Raw genomic sequence first — 18,907 nt, forward strand, 5'->3', positions numbered from 1 at the left:
TTTGTACTAGCTTTGTTCGGTAGTTACCGTCTGATGCCTGGTGTCTGACATTCCCATAGGGAAAATGCTTATAGTCTTTTAAATGATACTCATTTTTTGATGCAGTGTATGAAAGGTCCAATTTTAAAATAGTAGATTAACATTTCATTCAATGTCGTTCTAAAATCGGCTTTGAAAAAAAACATCGCGTATACGAACACAAGAAGAACTTCACGACAAACTGTGATTTCTTTATGTTTATGCTAATGCGCTATGTGTGAATTGCACACCTTTTTTTCACTGAAGAAAATGTAAACCGGCAGTTTTTACCGTATCGTGCTGTTTATTTTGTTACGTTTTTTCGTGTGTGCCAATGCCTTCCTTCCGTCTCAGACTCCCGGCGTGGTGGAACATTCTTTTCTGCCATTCAAAACGACAACCGGCAGTGAGTCCATTTGTCGTTGGATCCGTTCGTTGTTTTGTGTTGCCTCCTTCCGGTTTATTTTAAAGTTACTCACTTATATTGCTGCTGCTTATGAAAAAGGGTTTACATTGGTGTGTTAGCGTTTGTTTTTGTTTTTCATGTCGACTAGTACTAACTATTTCGTTTGCGTTGGAGAAAAAGTTCAAGAGGTCGTTGAAAATGCCAACCGTGTGGATGCACTTAAAATTCACCGTTTGATTCCAAAAGTTCCATCATCACATCAGCTGCGGTGTTTCGTGGCTTGGAGTGCTTGAATTTTTTAGCAGGCAACACAACCAACCAAAAACTCGAAATTTGTTTAATTAGTCAGACCTGACGTCCGGAACGTGATCCGCTTCCGAAATTCAAATCGTTGTGTTGGCCAAGCGCTTGAAAAGAAGACCGAAAAACAAAAGACGGTATTTCCCTCAGATCCGCATAAGTTAATACATTAATTTTGCCTTCATTTCCCACCAAAAAAGCCGCTGGGTTGTGATTCAAACTGCGATGAAACAAGAGCGCAATCGAGGTTCAGTAGAGGAAAAAAACACTAAGAAATTGTAGAGCAGCAGCAGTGGGACCTGTAAAATAATCCACTACCGGTGTGAAACATTTTATCTTCATCTTCATCAGGTTGTTGTTTTGCTTCTCTTTTTTTTTAATTCACCCATGCCGTCAATTTTTCGCAGTTCACCAGGTCTCCCAAAATTCAACCCACATTGGGTGTGAAAAATGATACCACCGGAGAACGAAACCGAATTGTGTGGGAGCTCTCTGATACTTTTTTTTCTGTGGTTTCGTCATTTTTCCTGCCTTTCTGTATGATGGTGAATGAAGGTAAACTAGAGGTAACCTGTCGGAATGACCAGGATGGATTTACGGACGAAAGCCTGATTGATGTGGTGTGGTGATGTGGTTAAAGGGTTACGTATAACGTAGGGAATCAAATATGTAAACCACAATGAAATCCCAATCTTTCAATATATGGAAGCGGAAATTTGGGCACTGATTGTGGTTGAAACCAACACATTTTCATTTATTGTAAATTTAAAATCAAGAAGTTGATCTAGAACAGCGTTACTTAACCTCTTTTTCAGAGAGGCCACAAACACCTGCTAGTCATGTAAATAAGGTAAATAAGAGTGGCGTCTAAGACACAACTGCATTGCTAACATAGGATTATGAAATTATAACCTGCGAGAAATAAATATTAGAGAAATTCTAGAATGAAACTTTAGGGAAAACATTTGGTAGCACTGACAATGGCTGATGAACCAATGGTTTCACTGAGTGAGGGGCGCGAACGTTTTGCGATGCAATGAATCTCCAAATCTCTCTGAAACATCATCATCATTGCGCCAATAAGTACGTACAAGCTGCTTTATTCACAGAAGCCAACTTTTAGTAAAAAATTATAAAAATCATTTCGCCTTTGTTTATGTCGGATATCATTGTAGAATGCATCAAAATTTTTAAAATAACTCTTTAGTTAAAAGTTTTGGTAGCCCTGAAAAGGACGGATGGGTTTGCGTGGTTTTGTAGAAGCCGTTGAAAATGGGTGAGTCATGATTCATTTTTGTTCTCACGAGAACAATACACGATATTTATGTCCTTATTGCCAATGCTGGTAACGCTCTCAGTTTATTTTGGCTCAACGTCTTTACAATATGGGCTGATTCACAATGTTTCTCCAATTAACTCGGTTCGTGGCTATTGCTCTCCAATTCCGCGGGCACCCCGCGCTCTCCATGTCATATTCCATTTGGTCTAACCATCTAGCTCGCTGCGCTCCTTGTCGTCTCGGATCAGTCGGATTCTCGATGAACACCATTTTTCAGGATATTCGTCCGATATTCTTGCAACCGGCAGCGTTCGTATTCGCGTTCCAACTGCGCGTAGAATTCGTCTTTATCGTCATTGGGACTCGCCAGGTGAGGATTGTGCACGGTATTGATGCTGAAATTGAAAAATCCTTAGGCCCCTTAATTCTCAATCTGCACATTCTTGGGTTGATTGGCCATCACCCAATCAGACGCTTCTGCATGTTGCCCATCACAATGAAAGTTGTACCTAGCCTAGCACGAGTACTCCCGAGAAAATTGACAGATCGAGAATTTCACGTCCCTTGTTTCCAATTGTTATTCCATTTCCGGCGCCTGAGTCTGTGTCGATTAGGCCGGTTCAGATTGTCTTATGTATCGTTCGTTGCTTGGAGTTTTTGTGGTACGGATTACAAGGCCGGCGACCAACGCCGCTATCTCGCAGGAGGACCATCGTGATACTGCTGTTTCTACGTCCCGAGTACCACCAGGACGCTCATAGCGGCTTCAATCCGCTTAAAAGAACTGTTTCCGGTTTCTTGGGGCATTTCGTGGAGACTGACAATGCCCAATAATCATCCCATCACACCATAGACAGTTCCCCCGAACTAGTGCAAGCCAGAAAAACGATCTTTGGCGATAAAATTTCTTGTCCAGACAAAATTTTTCTAACAAATATGCTATCCCAAGAACATTGAACGAACAAAATTTCCTGTTCGAAAAAAATCGTACGTTTTTCAAATAAGAATAATGTGGATTATTTTCGTAATGTGTTCATTTTTCCATCGCCCGCAAAATCATAAATTGTTAAAATTTTGAACAAATTGATGACTGTTCAACAAATAATCGCTCGATTAATCGAATACTTAAAAATAATTCTCGCGTAACTTTTGAAAACGACCTATCTACATTGATCGATTCTCTTCTTCGACATTCTCTTTCGTTAATAACTCAACGGTAAAAGAACTTTCCGATGTATTCGAAGATCAGGAGTGTACAAGGGAACCTCGTTTATCAAGCTATGTGGCAAAACTGGCGCCAAATCTATCTGCAAGGCCGTGGTTATCGGAAGAGAAAGTCAATGTAGAGAATCGATCAATGTAGATTGGTCGTTTTCAAAAGTTACGCAAGAATTGTTCGAATGAATCGATTATTGTAAAATGCCCCAACGATTAATCCAAAATCGATTAAACAAAACATTTCGACATCCCTTACTGAGGTTGATCAGGGCAAACACAAGGAATGGTGGAAAATCAACAAATGTTTTATTTCCTGAAAACCTTTTCTTTTATTGTTAATAAATTGCATGCTCAGCTCGAACTTCTTATCTTTTTCTTTTATAACCAGTCGTAGAAGTTTCTTGAACGCTTTGCAACTGGCACGCATCATTTCTTGAGGCATATTGTCCCAAATATTGATCAAGAGTTTCTCGAAAGTTCCAACAGTGTGATCTTTTGTGTTTCCAGTTTTACTGAGCATCTATCCCCATGCGAAGTAATCCAAAGGATTAAGTTCCGGTGATGAGGCAGGCCATACTTGTGATGATATGAAATGGGCCAAATTCTTGGGACACCACTTCTGTGTTGCTTTCGATTGATGAAAAGGGGTACTACACTTTGATCTTAGCCTTTAAGCCGAAAAGCGATACGATGAGAAGGGGTAGAATCCTGTTGAAAACTGTAATTTCCATCGGAAATCAATGTCGAAGCATGGAGTAAAAAGTGATTCTTCAAAACATGCTCGATGTAGTAATTAGTATTGAGTTTTACTCCTGGCTCGATAAAAGGTAGTGGAAGCTTAACTTTTTTTGAAATTCCATCTCATACCATCACTATCGATACATTTGGAACCGTTGCACTACCAATTTATTTTTGGGAACATCAGCAAGGTTCGTTGTATATACTCTATCATTCTATTGATTGTGAGTATCTTGTAACAGAAACATTTTTTCATCGGAAAAAAGAATATAACAATCAGCGTTCCTCAGCGTACCCTGATTGTGTCGAATTCGCTCCCTTATGGCCTCACCATCATTTTGGTCCTAACCGTTGGATGATGTCCATTCCTTTTGACTTTATGCGTACTCGTCTCCTAGTATCATTTGATGGTGTGGAAGATGAATCTCACGCCTATGTGTTTGAGTCGTCTTAAGATCTCCTACGGCCTAAATTTCTTCAAATGTAAATCTACAGCCAGCTCTCGCTTTGCGTCCATGATTATAGCGTATACAAAACAAACAATCTTCCAAACCGAATCGCATCCGTCAAATACCGGTTGATTACACTTTCAATTAAAAACATGCACATATCGGAAAATAAAACTATACAAGAGAAACGTTGGGACAAAAAACACTGACAGGTATCTTTGCCACCCTGTATATAGTGCTTCCACAGTCATCGACACGCTTCAACCGCTGACCAATCGTGACTTCGATGGACTTTCAAGCATATCTATAGATTTTTGTGATTTCATTGATAGTTGTAGGTTTTTGTGATTTCAATAGTTTATCTTTAAAGCACGTTTTGGGCTTTGGAAAAAAGCTTTTGGGTCAGCAAGTAACAAACATCACCCATACAACTTCTATCGTTCGAAAGTGATTATCATTCCACTTCGTTCAACCGGGATATTTCCGCACGTAACGCTCTCGTTTTTAAAATATTGAGCTTATACCACCAGTACAATTGTAGTAATGAGGTGGTATAAACGTACAGAAGCACTTTCCACCAGACGGCATGGAAATCGACCGAACAAAATTGCACCAATAAGCGATACAGGTAAACTTCGATATACGTACATTTCACTTTCAAAATTGTACGTTGTTTCGAATTGTACGTTATATCGAAGCATAATAAAGTACTCACAAACGTAGTCTATAATACATGATTGTGTTGCTGTTTAGTAAATTTAATGAATAACTTCAATCAGAAGATGAAGCCAGCCTGTCTCATGATGTTTCCCTTCGTACTGTTGATTTAGAATCCGGAATCACAAAACTAGCTGTATTTCGGGATTGATTGAAGCTACAAAACTTTGTACACTTTGGAAATGTGTACGTTATATCGAGCGAATAGCACGTAAATGACACGTAAATTAGTAGATTTAGTACCAAATATCAGTTTAGTATCAGATATCAGTCTTCACACGAACAATGCCAGATTATGAAATTGAAAAAAATTAAAGTTTGGTTCAGATTATTACTTGCATCACTGAATTTTCTGAAATTAAACATACTCTTCTTCAAGTACAGGCAAACCTTTTTTTTGTGCGGAAGATAGGGACCGCACAAAAAAAGTCGCATACAAAAATCGTGCAAAACTTCACCAGCAGCCTTAAAAAATCGTGTTCGGTACAAATTTTGAAAAAAAAAATTGTGCGGTAGATAGGGACCGCATAAAATAAGTTTCCCCCAAGAAAATAACTCAAATCCACGCCATTCACCGTTCAATTTCCTTTTGTTTCCTTTGTTGCCTTTGCGGTTGCGCGTGGCTGTTTTGTGCTTTTAGTTGCATGTCGAAACGTGTTGCTATTAGAAATCATGTCATGCAAAAACTTAGAGCATTTGATGAGAGGAGGGGAATGATTTCAGAAGTGGATAATTTAGACGCAAATATGCTTTTTTTTCGCACTGAAATGCATATAAACCATCGAAAAAAACTGAATGGACGATAACTTCGCCAAATATGCTTCTTTTCATACATCGCACAAAAAAAATCGCACAACAAAAAACCGCACAAAAACAGGTTTTACTGTATCATTAATATTTCGACCAACGCTCATTTCACGTACATTTCGAAGGTCCACTTGCTCATGCACCAACGAGTTTGCCGGCAAATGTTCCCTCCATCAGATCGATATCCCGAAATGGAAGAAGCCTCATAAATTAATTTGAATACCGCATCCTGCTGTTATTATGAAATTACAAGTTCAGTGGTTTTGCTTGCGCTCCGAGTCTCTATTGATTGGTTGGTTGAACTGCTGACCCATCCGTGAAGGAAAGGTTCCATAGTTTTTCATCACATAATGTGTTTGATTTCATCACACCTCATTTTTTGTTGTTGAATATTATCGATAAGCATAAATATTCAGAACTCTATAATTCCCCTCCATATCTCATACCTGATGACTAGAAGCAATCAACGGGGTAACTACATCGAAAAACAAACGAATTAAAGTGTGTCAATAATCCTTTTCTAGGTTGGCATATTTTCTCGCGAAGCATGTCGTGCGACACTGCAATTAAGAATAACCGATAAAAATGAATTATATAATCCAGGCACGACAGCAATCACTAATAATTAGTATTAGTTTCTCCTGTGGCAACAAATTTGTTTGTACTGATCACCACACAGAACTTGTGCACAATATTCAACCTCTGGTTATTGTTTATATAGGAAATCAATTCAGCGGCACAATATTTGAAGTTTGTCCCTCTTTCCAGAAATCCGACACCAACAGTTTCGGCTCAATATGTCACGCGACTACGACTTGATGGGGGTGCCCCAGGACAATCCCGCGCTAGTAAAGTACGTCAGGGACATTCACATGAAGAAGTACCCGATGACCTTTATGCGAAGTGCGAATGCTCCCGCAGAGCATCTAAATTTCACCAATCGACACGAGATAACCCCCGAAATGGCTCACTTCATTTCGGACCTGTTGGGAAAGAAGCGTTTTGGAACATTCTTCCAGTCACTGACCGGCATAAGTGATTCCATGATGACCGCCCCCTGGCTGGCGGGAACCATGAACTGGGGCGGTTACCTAGTGGAACCGGACCCGCGGAAATATTTCTCCCTCCGCAAGCAGAATGCCTTCCGACCAAACGTACAGGTGATTCATGCCTGCCTATCTCCAAACACATATCCCAAAGAGGTGAGTAGAACGGCGCAGACCGCTATTCGGTTGGTTGATTGATTGATTGATTGACGGTCGATTTGTTTGGTGTTCGCCCGTTCGATACCGTGTCTCCAGTAACCACATACTCGTCTACCGTAGGTCACGCTGCACCACGATGATGATAGCGAAGTGCGAATCAACAGTGTGCTGGATGAGGAGACTGAATGGTTCCATCCGCGCGTCAAGTGCTTCCCCGTTTACACGCTAATGTTGGCCGTCAACAGGACCTCGATCGATTTGCTCAGCCTTGGCTGCCAGGGACAGGAGCTACAGGTAATGGCTAGAGAAAAAACAATGTGGTGAGATGGTTTGGGTTCGTTTGATAATAGACTTGGGGTGAGAATGGCGGTTATTAGGGAAATTAACATTTGTGGGAACACTGCACGAATGTTTCATGTCATGCGAGAGAGTTTAATTGTTTTATTGAATACTTGGTATTTGGGTTATCTTATAACATGACTTTGTTTGAGCGGTAGCTCGTTGTGGAAACTTATATATAGGGTTGGAGAAAAAGAAATGTCGTATTTCTGATCGAAATTTGACACTTTATTTAACATACTTAAAATTATCCAATTTAAGTCAAATATGCGCCGTTTTGTTCGCAAACTTGTTGCCATTTAGAAGGCAACTTCATTATCCCCCCCTTATGAAAACCCCCTCTCCTTATTTGCAAAAAACTCAGACAGCCAGTTTTCGCAAGCCTCTTTTGAGGCCAACTTAGTATCACCAAGAGCGTTTTGCATGGACCGGAAGAGATGATAATCACTTGGAGCCGTTGATTCGGTCTAAAAGACTTCTTTGCGTCAACTCGTGTGGCACCCATACATCCATCTTCTTTTTGGAATCGAATCTTCTGCAAATGGTTCCAAATGGTTTTATGGTCTATACCCAGTTCCTGGCCAATCGAGCGAGTGCTCACATGCCGGTCTACTTGGATGATTTCAACGATTTTATCGGTTTCCACGACGATTGGCCTACCAGTACGGGGTGTATCTTCGACAGCCGCTACACCAGAACGCAATCGATCAAATCCATATCGGGTCCATAAAATACACGATTTTTTTCGGCCGCCTTCGTTGCAGTTTTACCTCGCAGGTAGTAAAAACGTAAAATATGGCGAATTTCTTGCTTGGTGGACTCAATTTTTGACGCGCTATAACTTGAGACTGAAAAGGACAATCACAACGCTGTCAAAACGACACACAAAAGCACAGATTGTCGTCTTTAAATAGCCGTATAATATGACCCGATGCGATAAGTACAACACAAGATATGTTTAAGTGTTGCCAAATATCGACAATATACGACATTTCTTTTTCCCCAACACAATATATTGTTTCACGATTGGAACTAGCAGAAAGAAAAATAAAGACCTGATTTGGATCGATTCCCTGGAACTAAACAATTGCAGTAATTGATTCGACGCAAATATAGCAAACAATGTGAATACATATAGGAATTGAGAGAACATGACCTTTCTGTTGCAGCGTATCTATTTGTTTTTACTTCTATGTCTTTGTGATATGTACAGAAATTGATTGATTCTTGACTGATAATTTCGAGTAACAATTCGGAGTTTCAATGATAATGTTTTTTGCATTTGTAAATAACGAGCTGTTCATAATACTAAAGCTATTCACGATGGAACTCTGAAGAAAATAATGGATGTTATTCAATCAGTTATACCGGAAAATTCTCTCCGGTTTTGGAATTGAGCCAAATAAATTTTAGTTCATACCATAAATTTACCCTTTGCGGTCGTAATAAATGTTGATATGGAAGCCGTTGATATGGTTGGTCGGGATGAATTTCGTTTGAAACAGTTTCTCTTGTTTTTCTTATGAGGGTCTTTCTACGGCTGCACCAGAATCTTCGATAATGGATTGACCCTCGAAAAGAAAACTCTCTTTTCCGAAAGTGCGCTATAAGATAGTTGAGGTAACCCCCAGCCAGTCTTCAGAATGCAACTCGGTACTGATGCGCAACAAGATTTTTGTACCCGGTTGAGCTCCCACTCATTGTGCACACATGCACTCTGGCGAATGAGCACGCTCCGAAACACAGATGAAATGTTTGGTTGTCAGCGCCGTTCTTACGCCCAGTTTTAAGCTGAGTTTTACGCTGAAATTTGGGCCGTGCTTGCGCCGTATTTCTATATTGCGCGCTTGAATCTGGATTGCTCTCTCTGTTGAGATATTTTTCTTCACAAGCGTATACGGTTCAAATGGGAGCGCGCTGTTGTTTTTATGCTTTGCTTAGAACGAACGAAGACAAAGCGGGCGCTAGAATTTGATGTGTATGTGTGTGTGTATAGAATGAGACGCGTATCACATAAGTGAGAAGACATGTTTAGTATCTGAGTTCTGCGTCGGGTACATTTTGCTCCGTCGTGCTTATGAATTTTGTGCTCTTCACACCAAGAGATATACAGGTAAACTTCGATATAACGTACATTTCACTTTCAAAATTGTACGTTGTATCGAATTGTACGTTATATCGAAGCATAGTAAAGTACTCACAAACGTAGTCTATAATACATTATTGTTTGGCTGTTTCAGTCAAGTTAATGAATAACTTCAATCAGAAGACGAAGCCAGCCTTTCTCATGATGTTTCCCTTCGTACTGTTGATTAGAGCTTGATTCATTTAGAATCTGGAATCTCAAAACCAGCTGTATTTCGAGATTGATTGAAGGTACAAAACTTGTTTTAGCATCACGTTACAGATAATTAATTGTTCTATCAGAAAAAAAATATTGAAAAAAATTTCCTTTACACTTTGAAAAGGTGTACGTTATATCGAGGTAAAATGTACGTTATATCGAGTGACGTTATATCGAGGGTACGTTATAACGAGGGTACGTTATATCGAAGTTTCCCTCTATACGAGTTTTCTTTGAGCGCGCGCTGATGACAAATAAACTCAAGCGCAGCGCTGCGTTTGTTTTCTGAAGACTGCCCCCGTAAGATCGACTAACTCCAACGGTAATGGTGAAAAAAACAAATCCGAAGCCTTCTTCTCAGGCAGTTCCTAGCTGCAGTGACAATTGCACGCCATTACCCAGAAAAGAGAAATAAAAACGATGCTACTCAATCTTCGCGTAGAAGATTCGGGTCCGAATGAGGTATGATTTTGGACTTCATACTATACACATTCAATATTCAAAACCACCTTAGAAGCATTATTTCTGTTTTGCTTCCAGTTGTGAAGTCTTATCTTAAGCAATTGACTGTTTCATGGCCCTTCCTTGCATAAATCATATCTTTCGATGGATAATTCACCTAACGTAGAGGATATGATCAATGTGCTAAATGGAACTAAACTAGACTCGTTCAAATTTTTACTTCAAAATTGTTATTGTGATCAGGGCCTGACAATTTCACTTCAATTAGCACATCGTCACTCAATAATGTGTCTATCGCTTCTCAGAACAGAACCAGAACCATGCAGGCTAAAAATATATCTATTCTCTTTTCACGCACAATAAGAAAAATATCTCGTCTCTTTCGTACATATTCCTTTCATTTCACGTTGATTCCTTTCATTCTGCAAACCAAAGCGACGTTAGAAATCGTCACTTGGAAATTAATTTGAAGCATCCATGTATTCTGGCAGTTTGTATAGAAAGGAATGTTTCCTTGTTGCATTCGAAACTTATTCACTGAAACTAATGAAAACGGTGCAGTGAGGGTTGTGTAGTATGCCTGCAGGAGTAATTATTTACCGGCGCTAGTTGTCAGTGTGAAATTAGGGATGAAACGGATAGTGTCGGATACTGGATACCGGTCAGCTTCGAGTCCGGATAGCCGAGTATTCGACAGCCCGATGTTTGTGTTTGTGCTTGTTTGTGTGCGTGCACGTGTATTTGTGTGGGTGTTTGTGTATGTCCGAGCGTTTTTTGGGTGTTTGTGTGCGTGTGTGCGCGTGTTTTTTTTTTGCTTGCATGCGCTTTTTTTTATGCGCGGGCATGTGTAGGCGTGTTTGCGCGCATTTGTGCGTGTTTCTGTGCGCGTGTGTACGTGCGTTTGCGCGTGTTTTTTTCTTGCTTGTGTGCAGGTGTGTGCGTTTTTTTGTGCATAGGCATGTGTGGGTGTGTGTGCGTACGTGTGCACGTATTTATGTGCGTGTGTGCACGTGCGTGCTCGATTCTTTCCGTGCGTGCGTCTGTGCGTGTGCACGTTTGTGCGCGTGTATGTGCTTGTGTGTGCGCGTTTGGGCGCACCTGTGCGTCCATTTGTATGTTTGTGTGCGCTCGCGTGTGTGTGCGTGTTTGTGCACCCAATGGTATGTGCGTGCGCGTGCTTCCGGCGTTGTGTATGCGCTCGCAATTCTGCGTGGGCACGCTGAAAGCGCAGACCGAGTCGAAAATCGCGTAATTTCGAGCAAACCGTGTAAAAAAAATCGCGTAATTTCAAGCAAATCGCATAAAAAAATCGCGTAATTTTGAGCGAATAGCGTGAAAAATATCACGCAAAAAACGCATAAAAAAGAATTCAGCGTACTTGCAAATAACATGCTTCTTCGTAACATGGAATACATGTTTGATACAGGAAATATAATAAAATGAAGACAGCTCAAATCGGACTATTCTTTTCACCCTTAGAGAGGGTGAAAAACTCGAGAAAGGAATAGTCCGATCTGTGCCGTCTTTCATTTTATTACATTTTCTGTAACAAACATGTATTTCAAATAACAGAGAAACATGTTATTTACAAGTGATTGAAGAATTTTGAACACGGTCCGCGACGATCCATTTTGGTAAAATAAAACTTACGTTTGAAAGCAGCAAGCATCCTCTAACATGCGAAATGAAAATAAATATAACCCGTTCAAGCAGTTTTAATCGTCAGTGAAAGCTTCTGCTTTTATACTTGTAAGAGAACGAAAGAGGAAAGGAACGAAACAAAAGAATCAATGTTATTGTATGCGTAGAGAATATTTCGTTTCCACTTCACCCCGATACACTGAAATTAATCCACCGAAAATGACTGTAGTGGAAGTGAGAGTTGTATGAATAAAATTCAATCACATTTATTAGCTTCGAAAATAACTAGCCCTGATTGTGATATATTCGCCCTTTCCGAAACATGGCTTTCATCTCACACATAACTCAACTTCCACACCCAAAATTGATTATTAGTTCATTTTTTGTCATCCCAATTAATAACATTAAATGGGACATAACATAACAGAAAATGTCATGACTCACAAATACTGGTAAGCATTTGTGTAATATACATGGTACAGCAATATAAGATTAATAAGAGCGAGCGAAACAAAAGCCAAATAAGCTTTCCGCATGCTTTGCCACTTACACGGCCCAGACCGAGATAGATATTGTTCTCCTTCATGTGCTCCTTTTTTACTCTTATGGCGGGTTTACACTAGGGAGATCTATAGCTATAGATGGATTTATTCACCTAAAAATAGGTGTAAACGCATGAGAATAAATATGATACACTTATTCGAGGTATATATAACTTGAATAAATTCAGCATATGTAAACGCTTGTGAATTTCTTACTGGTGAGAAATCACTAAAGTTGGATGAAGTTCTACTTCAGGTGAATAAATTCACCGAAAATATGAATATATTCATTATAGAAGTTCACGCTAGTGTAAACGGTTGATGTGATTTCTATAAATCTCATTATATTACTTTACATGAATATATCACTAGTCTAAACCCACCCTTAGAAAACACTTTTCAACTTCATTATATAATCAGGTGCAATATTATTACGTATTTGCTGAACAATTTCTTAAGCATCATTAGCCATGTGGATAGCGTGTAAATTAGCTTTGCATTCCAGCCGGCCTAGGTTTGATCCCCATTGACGTCGTATGGACTTTTTTTTAGCACAATCCCAAATGAAATGTGAAAAGAAAACAGAAAGAGATGTCTGCACGCATACATACAAACCATTTTTAAGCTTTCAAAATAGCTCATTATTTGCGCATTTGACTCAACAGCACACTAAATGGCATCATTTCTGCCAAAGATGACTTGTTTTCTGCCAACGCTAGTTTGGGTGCAGGATTTTAACATTATTTGCCTGAATAGAGACATTGTTTTGAGGAGTACTTTCAGGGATCAATAAGTGCAACCCTTTCTATAAAACTCCTCTCTCAGCTCTCTCAGATACCAAAATTTTCACTTGTCAAATAACTGCAAAGAATAAAAAACTGTATACTTTCATTATATGTTTCTCCAGATACTTCTATTAGTTGGAATTTGTTGGAAGAATATCGATTCTTCGTCGATTTGACATACATAAGCCCACTGGAAGCACAAAAAAGAAAAGTTCCAAGTTCTCCGTTCAAAAGAAAACCAGCCACTTCTGGATGGGACGATTCGAAGCTTCGAAGCTTTTCGTAGACATAGGACATCCACATACTTCGAGGAATATTCAAAGCTTGAAATACAAACGAAATAATTGGTCAAAGCACGAAAACGTGGCTATTGACGCGAGACTATCACGAGAAACCCCAATACCCACCTTTTGGAGAGTAGCGTAACCATCTTTCAATGAGAGTGAAGAAAACTCCAACTGATGGATATTCGATTTCGCTAAAAAGGTCTTTTCCAACACAACATATTCTTCGAAAAGCGTCTCCAAATGGTGGCCCTCTGGACAGAGCATTCACACTGCTGAAATTTTCTATTGCTCTATCGAACAACTCTTCATCTTGTGACAGCTGACAGTGAAAGAAAACAGAAGTTCATTCCGAAGAATACGTGTAAATGTTTTACAGATGATAAATCATAACTCAAAAACGAAAAAAAACACCTCTGTGATTTATGAATATGTTCTGTAAAAAACCTTAGATTTCAAGTAAACAAAAATTAAAAAAGTAATAGAGTCTATGCCTAGATATACGGACGGAAACCTGACGTAGGACTTTGCAGACAATTTTTTTTTATTAAATCGTTTATTTTCACAGGCTCAGTTACTTAAGTTTAAAGGAGCCAAACTCCTATCTGTATAGTTACAAGTATACATAAACATTTTTTATGAATTCTAATGTTAATGAAGTAGAGAACCGATTACTCGCGGCTTGCTCGAGTTTAGAAGGGTGACATTTTGTTTCAGGAAAAGGATGGGATATAAGGATATGTTGACAATGTTCACACTCACATTCGCACTCACATTCATCATACTCAATTCTTAAGCCTATCTTATATCTAACATGTATTTACATTTCACCTTATTCTATTGTTAGTAAGAAGGGATTTGATTTCTCGCGACATATCTTTTGCGGACAATTGAGGCTTAGAATAAAAGGGGTTTAAGTGACTTGATCGGTTTCTCTTCATCAACTTTTTTTTGTGAATAACTCAGCACACAAAAACATTCCAATCCGATTTTACTATAGAAATCGATAATTGAGGTTCTGACCTATCGTCCACATTGTCACATAAGCTGGGAATGTGTTTGCAGTTAAATTATGATCAAAAAAGAAAGTCGACGAAGAGAAATCGATCAAGTCACTTACGCCCCTTTCATTCTAAGCCCCTCAATTGCTTCTGAATTGAATTTTTGTAACTGTTCAGAAATCCGTAAATTTAACTGAACTTCAAACGGATTGAACAAGTTGTAGTGGTAGAAATAATACGGAACTATTAGTTTATATTTTCAACAGTAAAATGTTGAAAAATCATATGGATATTCCAATATTAACACGAAAAACTCGACATTCTCTGGTTTCCTTGTATCGATGAAAATTTTATCGATATATAAAAATCCTTATTAAAACAACCTTCAGAAATGAAATATGATTCGATCGGTCGCCTTTTCTCTTTCGTTTATTCATTTAGCTGATTACAATAAGAAGCCATAGTCTTACAGTACGTTCTTAAACTTATGCTTAAATAGCTTTAATAGTGATGTAAATTTGAAATCAACGAAACTACATTTTTCTTTCGCCCTAGAATATTATTTGTATACCCAGTTCATGAATACTCCCGTCACAAAATTAAAAAAAAATGTATTGAATATAAATTTCATCGTATTGTTGAAAGTTGTATACTAAAATATTTGTGATAGTTCTTTCCATGAATTCTAACGCCCGAATTGTATGCAATTGTTGTTTGTTGCTCTTTCCCCACAGCGCAAGCAGCGAGTACAATCTATAAAATATACCTGCTTTATTCGCTAAATTGTTAACTTGCTCTACAATCAATGAAATTGCTGAATAAATTACCATTATATAATATAACATATATAGCATAATATGTAAACTATAAATAACCAATGCAATCAATAATTACGAAAACTAAATCCGTTTTTTTTCCAAGTGTAGTTTTTTTTAATGAAGACTAGCTCATTGGCTTTAATTTTATATGTCGATCATCTGTAGTAGTTCAGTAGTCCAAAAATTTATTTTTGAAAAAAATGTCATTTTTTGGGAAAAAGGGAAAAATTTGAATTTTTCCTAGTGAAATCCTAATGAAAAAAATAAAAAAGTACGGGTCTAATATTTCACGATGAGGAACAAAACTACCGAATTTAACGAAAATCTATATCGGTTTTGGCATGGAATGGCTGAATCACGCTATTGTCATTAATCCTAAAACGCCAGCTGGAGAGCGCGTATGTAAATTGTATGGCTGGAGAGCGCGTATGTTGCTGGAACCGTGGTAAGCGACTGCACAGTGACGCGAGAAATTGTGATTCGAAGAAGAAACAATAATCTAGAGTTCATCGTCGACACACATCGTTCATACGACTCTCTTCATCTACTTCAATGACGACAACGCTTGCTTCATTTTTGTTAGTACAGTAGAACCTCGATTATCCGCGATGATCTGCGATGCGGATTATCCGCGAATGCGAGTTCCCTAATAATTCTATACATCTTCCCGAAATTTGGCAATGAGTGATAGAGTCTTGCTCTTTTGTCTTGGTCATGGCTTCCACATTATCTGTTGACTGATGTACACGACCTTACAGATGGATAGTTCAATAATTTCTGTATTGATGAAACATAGTTTTCATGCTGAAATATCAGTTTTTCGTGTTTGCACCTCAACCTTTAGCCCTTTATTGCGTTATCCGCGATTTTCGTTATACGCGTTGATCTAGCCCGACTGTTTCGCAGATAATCGGGGTTCTACTGTACCTAGTTGAGATTTCTATGCCAAGCAACACACCTGGAATGTATTTTGAGTGACACGTTCTAGAATATGTGTGACCACAAATGCAAATCAGAAGAAATTTCCCAGACGAAAAATCCCCCAGCCGTTCTAAAGGGACAAAGTATTGCATAAACATAATATACAACGAGATTCTGCCACAGGTACTTAATTAATTATGAATATCATTATTCATTTTCGATAAATATTTATGAACATATGGTTATAGGAGACAGAACAAACAAAAGAGTGCGCTCGGTGGTTTTTTATGTGTATCGTGTGATGATTCAACGTGGTCAGGACAAGACCATTCAGGTGATTCAGGGATTGTCAGGTGGAATACCACGCTTTGAAAATTTACGAACGTTCGCTTAGTAAGAAACCCTGGATATTCGGAAGAATTTATATAAAAAAAATTTAGGTGACACAAAGTTCGCCGGGTCAGCTAGTACTCAATACTTGTTTTGATTTGTTTTTGATGTTTTCATGGGGTGTGAGCAAGGTTTCCACATTTAATTCTGTAAAATTTTTTGAAAAAAAATCTGTATATCTGTATTTTTAGCAAAAAAAAAATTAGTATAAAGAAAATCTGTTAAGGTTAAAATGTTAAAATTAAGGGGAAAAAAATAAAGGTTTATTTTCATTTTGAATTTATTTTTATTATTTATGGGTTGTTGAAGCTGTATCAATACAATAAAATAAATCATAAATAAGTTTTCTTCTAATCCTCTGAATTGTATAATGTTTATACATGGTTTTGTTGAACTTTACCCTCAAATTTTTCCTTAATTTCATCATTGAAGCTCCCACTTGAGCCAATAAATAGTTTTTCGCTTTCAGAATAGAGTCTATAATTGTGGCATTGTAAGGCGAAAATATTCGCGCAACAGACGCCCTATAAGATTCGTCTTGAGTAGACTGAACTCGTTATCCAAACCTTGTCTATTACTTGCTTCGATGAATTGAGGAAATTGGCAAATAAAATCATTATGGTTCGGTAACTTGACGAAATTCCGAGGGTATTTCAAGGCCGAAGTTTTGATAACTGGATCGCTGGAATCAAATCGCTTTGAAATGCATTTCACGACTTCAATATAGATGTCGATTCGAAGATCGATTGAATACCAACGTAAACATCATCATGCTTCTTCAGAAAATCTTTCAAAACGTTTCACATTAAGGTCAGCATCAGCTAATCGTTGCATAGAAACATTTATTGCGCCCTAAAACCTCCAGATGCCAAATCTCGTTTCATTTGGTTAATTTATTCTCGAGTAACGTAGAAATTTGTGTTTCATTTGTATGGCAGCCAATCTATTAGAGAGGAGGGGAGGGGTCTCAAACTATCATGAAACCCATCCCCGGCCCCAAAAACCCCCACATACCAATTTTCATGTCGATCGGTTCAGTAGTTTCCGAGTCCATAAAAATCAGACAGACAGACAGACAGACAGAAATCCATTTATATATATATATATATATATATATATATATATATATAGATTGGATTTGAACAAAATCTGTATTGCTGTATAGATTCTGTATCTGAAATTTGGCCAAAAATTTGTAAAATACAGAATATCCTGTAAATGTGGCAACCCTGGGTGTGAGATATAAGCATTTCAATTCAAGACATTGTAATGAACGTCGAGCGAATGTTGCCATCCTTCGAGAACGAGAACACATGAAGCGTGCAATCGAAGGTTTTCCTCCTCGGTCCACTTCTGCGAAGTGCTTCAGTTCTTCCTCATCATCTTAAAAATATGTTTCTGGGCTATAATTATTTCTCGTTCATCTTGTTTTTTTTTCTGGCAACATACGTTGAGTAAATTACCTTAGATTGACAATATAGTTCCTGTATGCATTTTGATGCAGTTTTATGTGGAAACCGGAAGGCGCCTGCGATCGTATAGTCTGCTTTTTCAATGCACGCGTCTATTCATAAACTAATCATTTATTAATTCAGTCGCAATTAGAATAATTACTGGCTTCTGATGAAGTTTGTGGTTTGTAGGCGGCTTACCCATTGTCGCTTCATTCAGTCATCGGATACGACACAAAAAACTGCTTCCAGCAATTCCAGCTTTGTGAAGAATGATAATAATGAATTGAAAAGTCTTGGATTCCAAAATCCAGAGAAATTGATAAACTAAATATGATATTCTGAGATCAATACAATGATTATAAATAACTTTTCGTTCTTATTTTGTCGGGGACATTGAGGTATGACTATGTCCTTGTTATGGACATACTTCATGTCTTCAGACAACTTTGTATGAGTACCTTCTCTCGATAACGTGAATATTAAGATACATCAGACGGATTTCGCGCCAATTCGTCTATGGGGTTGGCATGGCCCTCTCAGAATTTAATGAAACTTTTTGGGCGTGAAGACCTTACATAATAAAGCAATTTGGTATACTTAGTTTTCCGAAAATTTATCTAGACTAACATATGGAAAGGGCCAAATATTTTTGACCATTTTTTTACTCGAAAATGGTAAGTCCTACAAAAATGTGATCTATGGAAGAGTTTTAGAAAAATAATTCAATTTTTAGAAGAAAATATCGAAAAAATATTTTTTGAAATCCTCAGATTTTGATGAAATTGGTAG

At 38.2% G+C, this 18,907-nt stretch overlaps 1 protein-coding gene across 6 annotated transcripts in view; it reads left to right on the plus strand.

Annotated features, from left to right (window-relative positions):
* LOC129777695 (protein Star) overlaps positions 1-18,907 on the plus strand; it is an 86,597-nt gene that overhangs the window by 65,260 nt on the left and 2,430 nt on the right. For all 6 annotated transcript variants that reach the window (XM_055784130.1, XM_055784129.1, XM_055784131.1 and 3 more), the window contains exons 3-4: positions 6,701-7,134; positions 7,258-7,431. In XM_055784130.1, coding sequence (XP_055640105.1) covers positions 6,701-7,134; positions 7,258-7,431 — 608 coding nt within the window. The remainder of the gene's footprint in view (positions 1-6,700; positions 7,135-7,257; positions 7,432-18,907) is intronic.

Source organism: Toxorhynchites rutilus, chromosome 3 (genome assembly GCF_029784135.1).
Source record: "Toxorhynchites rutilus septentrionalis strain SRP chromosome 3, ASM2978413v1, whole genome shotgun sequence".
Lineage (NCBI taxonomy): Eukaryota > Metazoa > Arthropoda > Insecta > Diptera > Culicidae > Toxorhynchites > Toxorhynchites rutilus.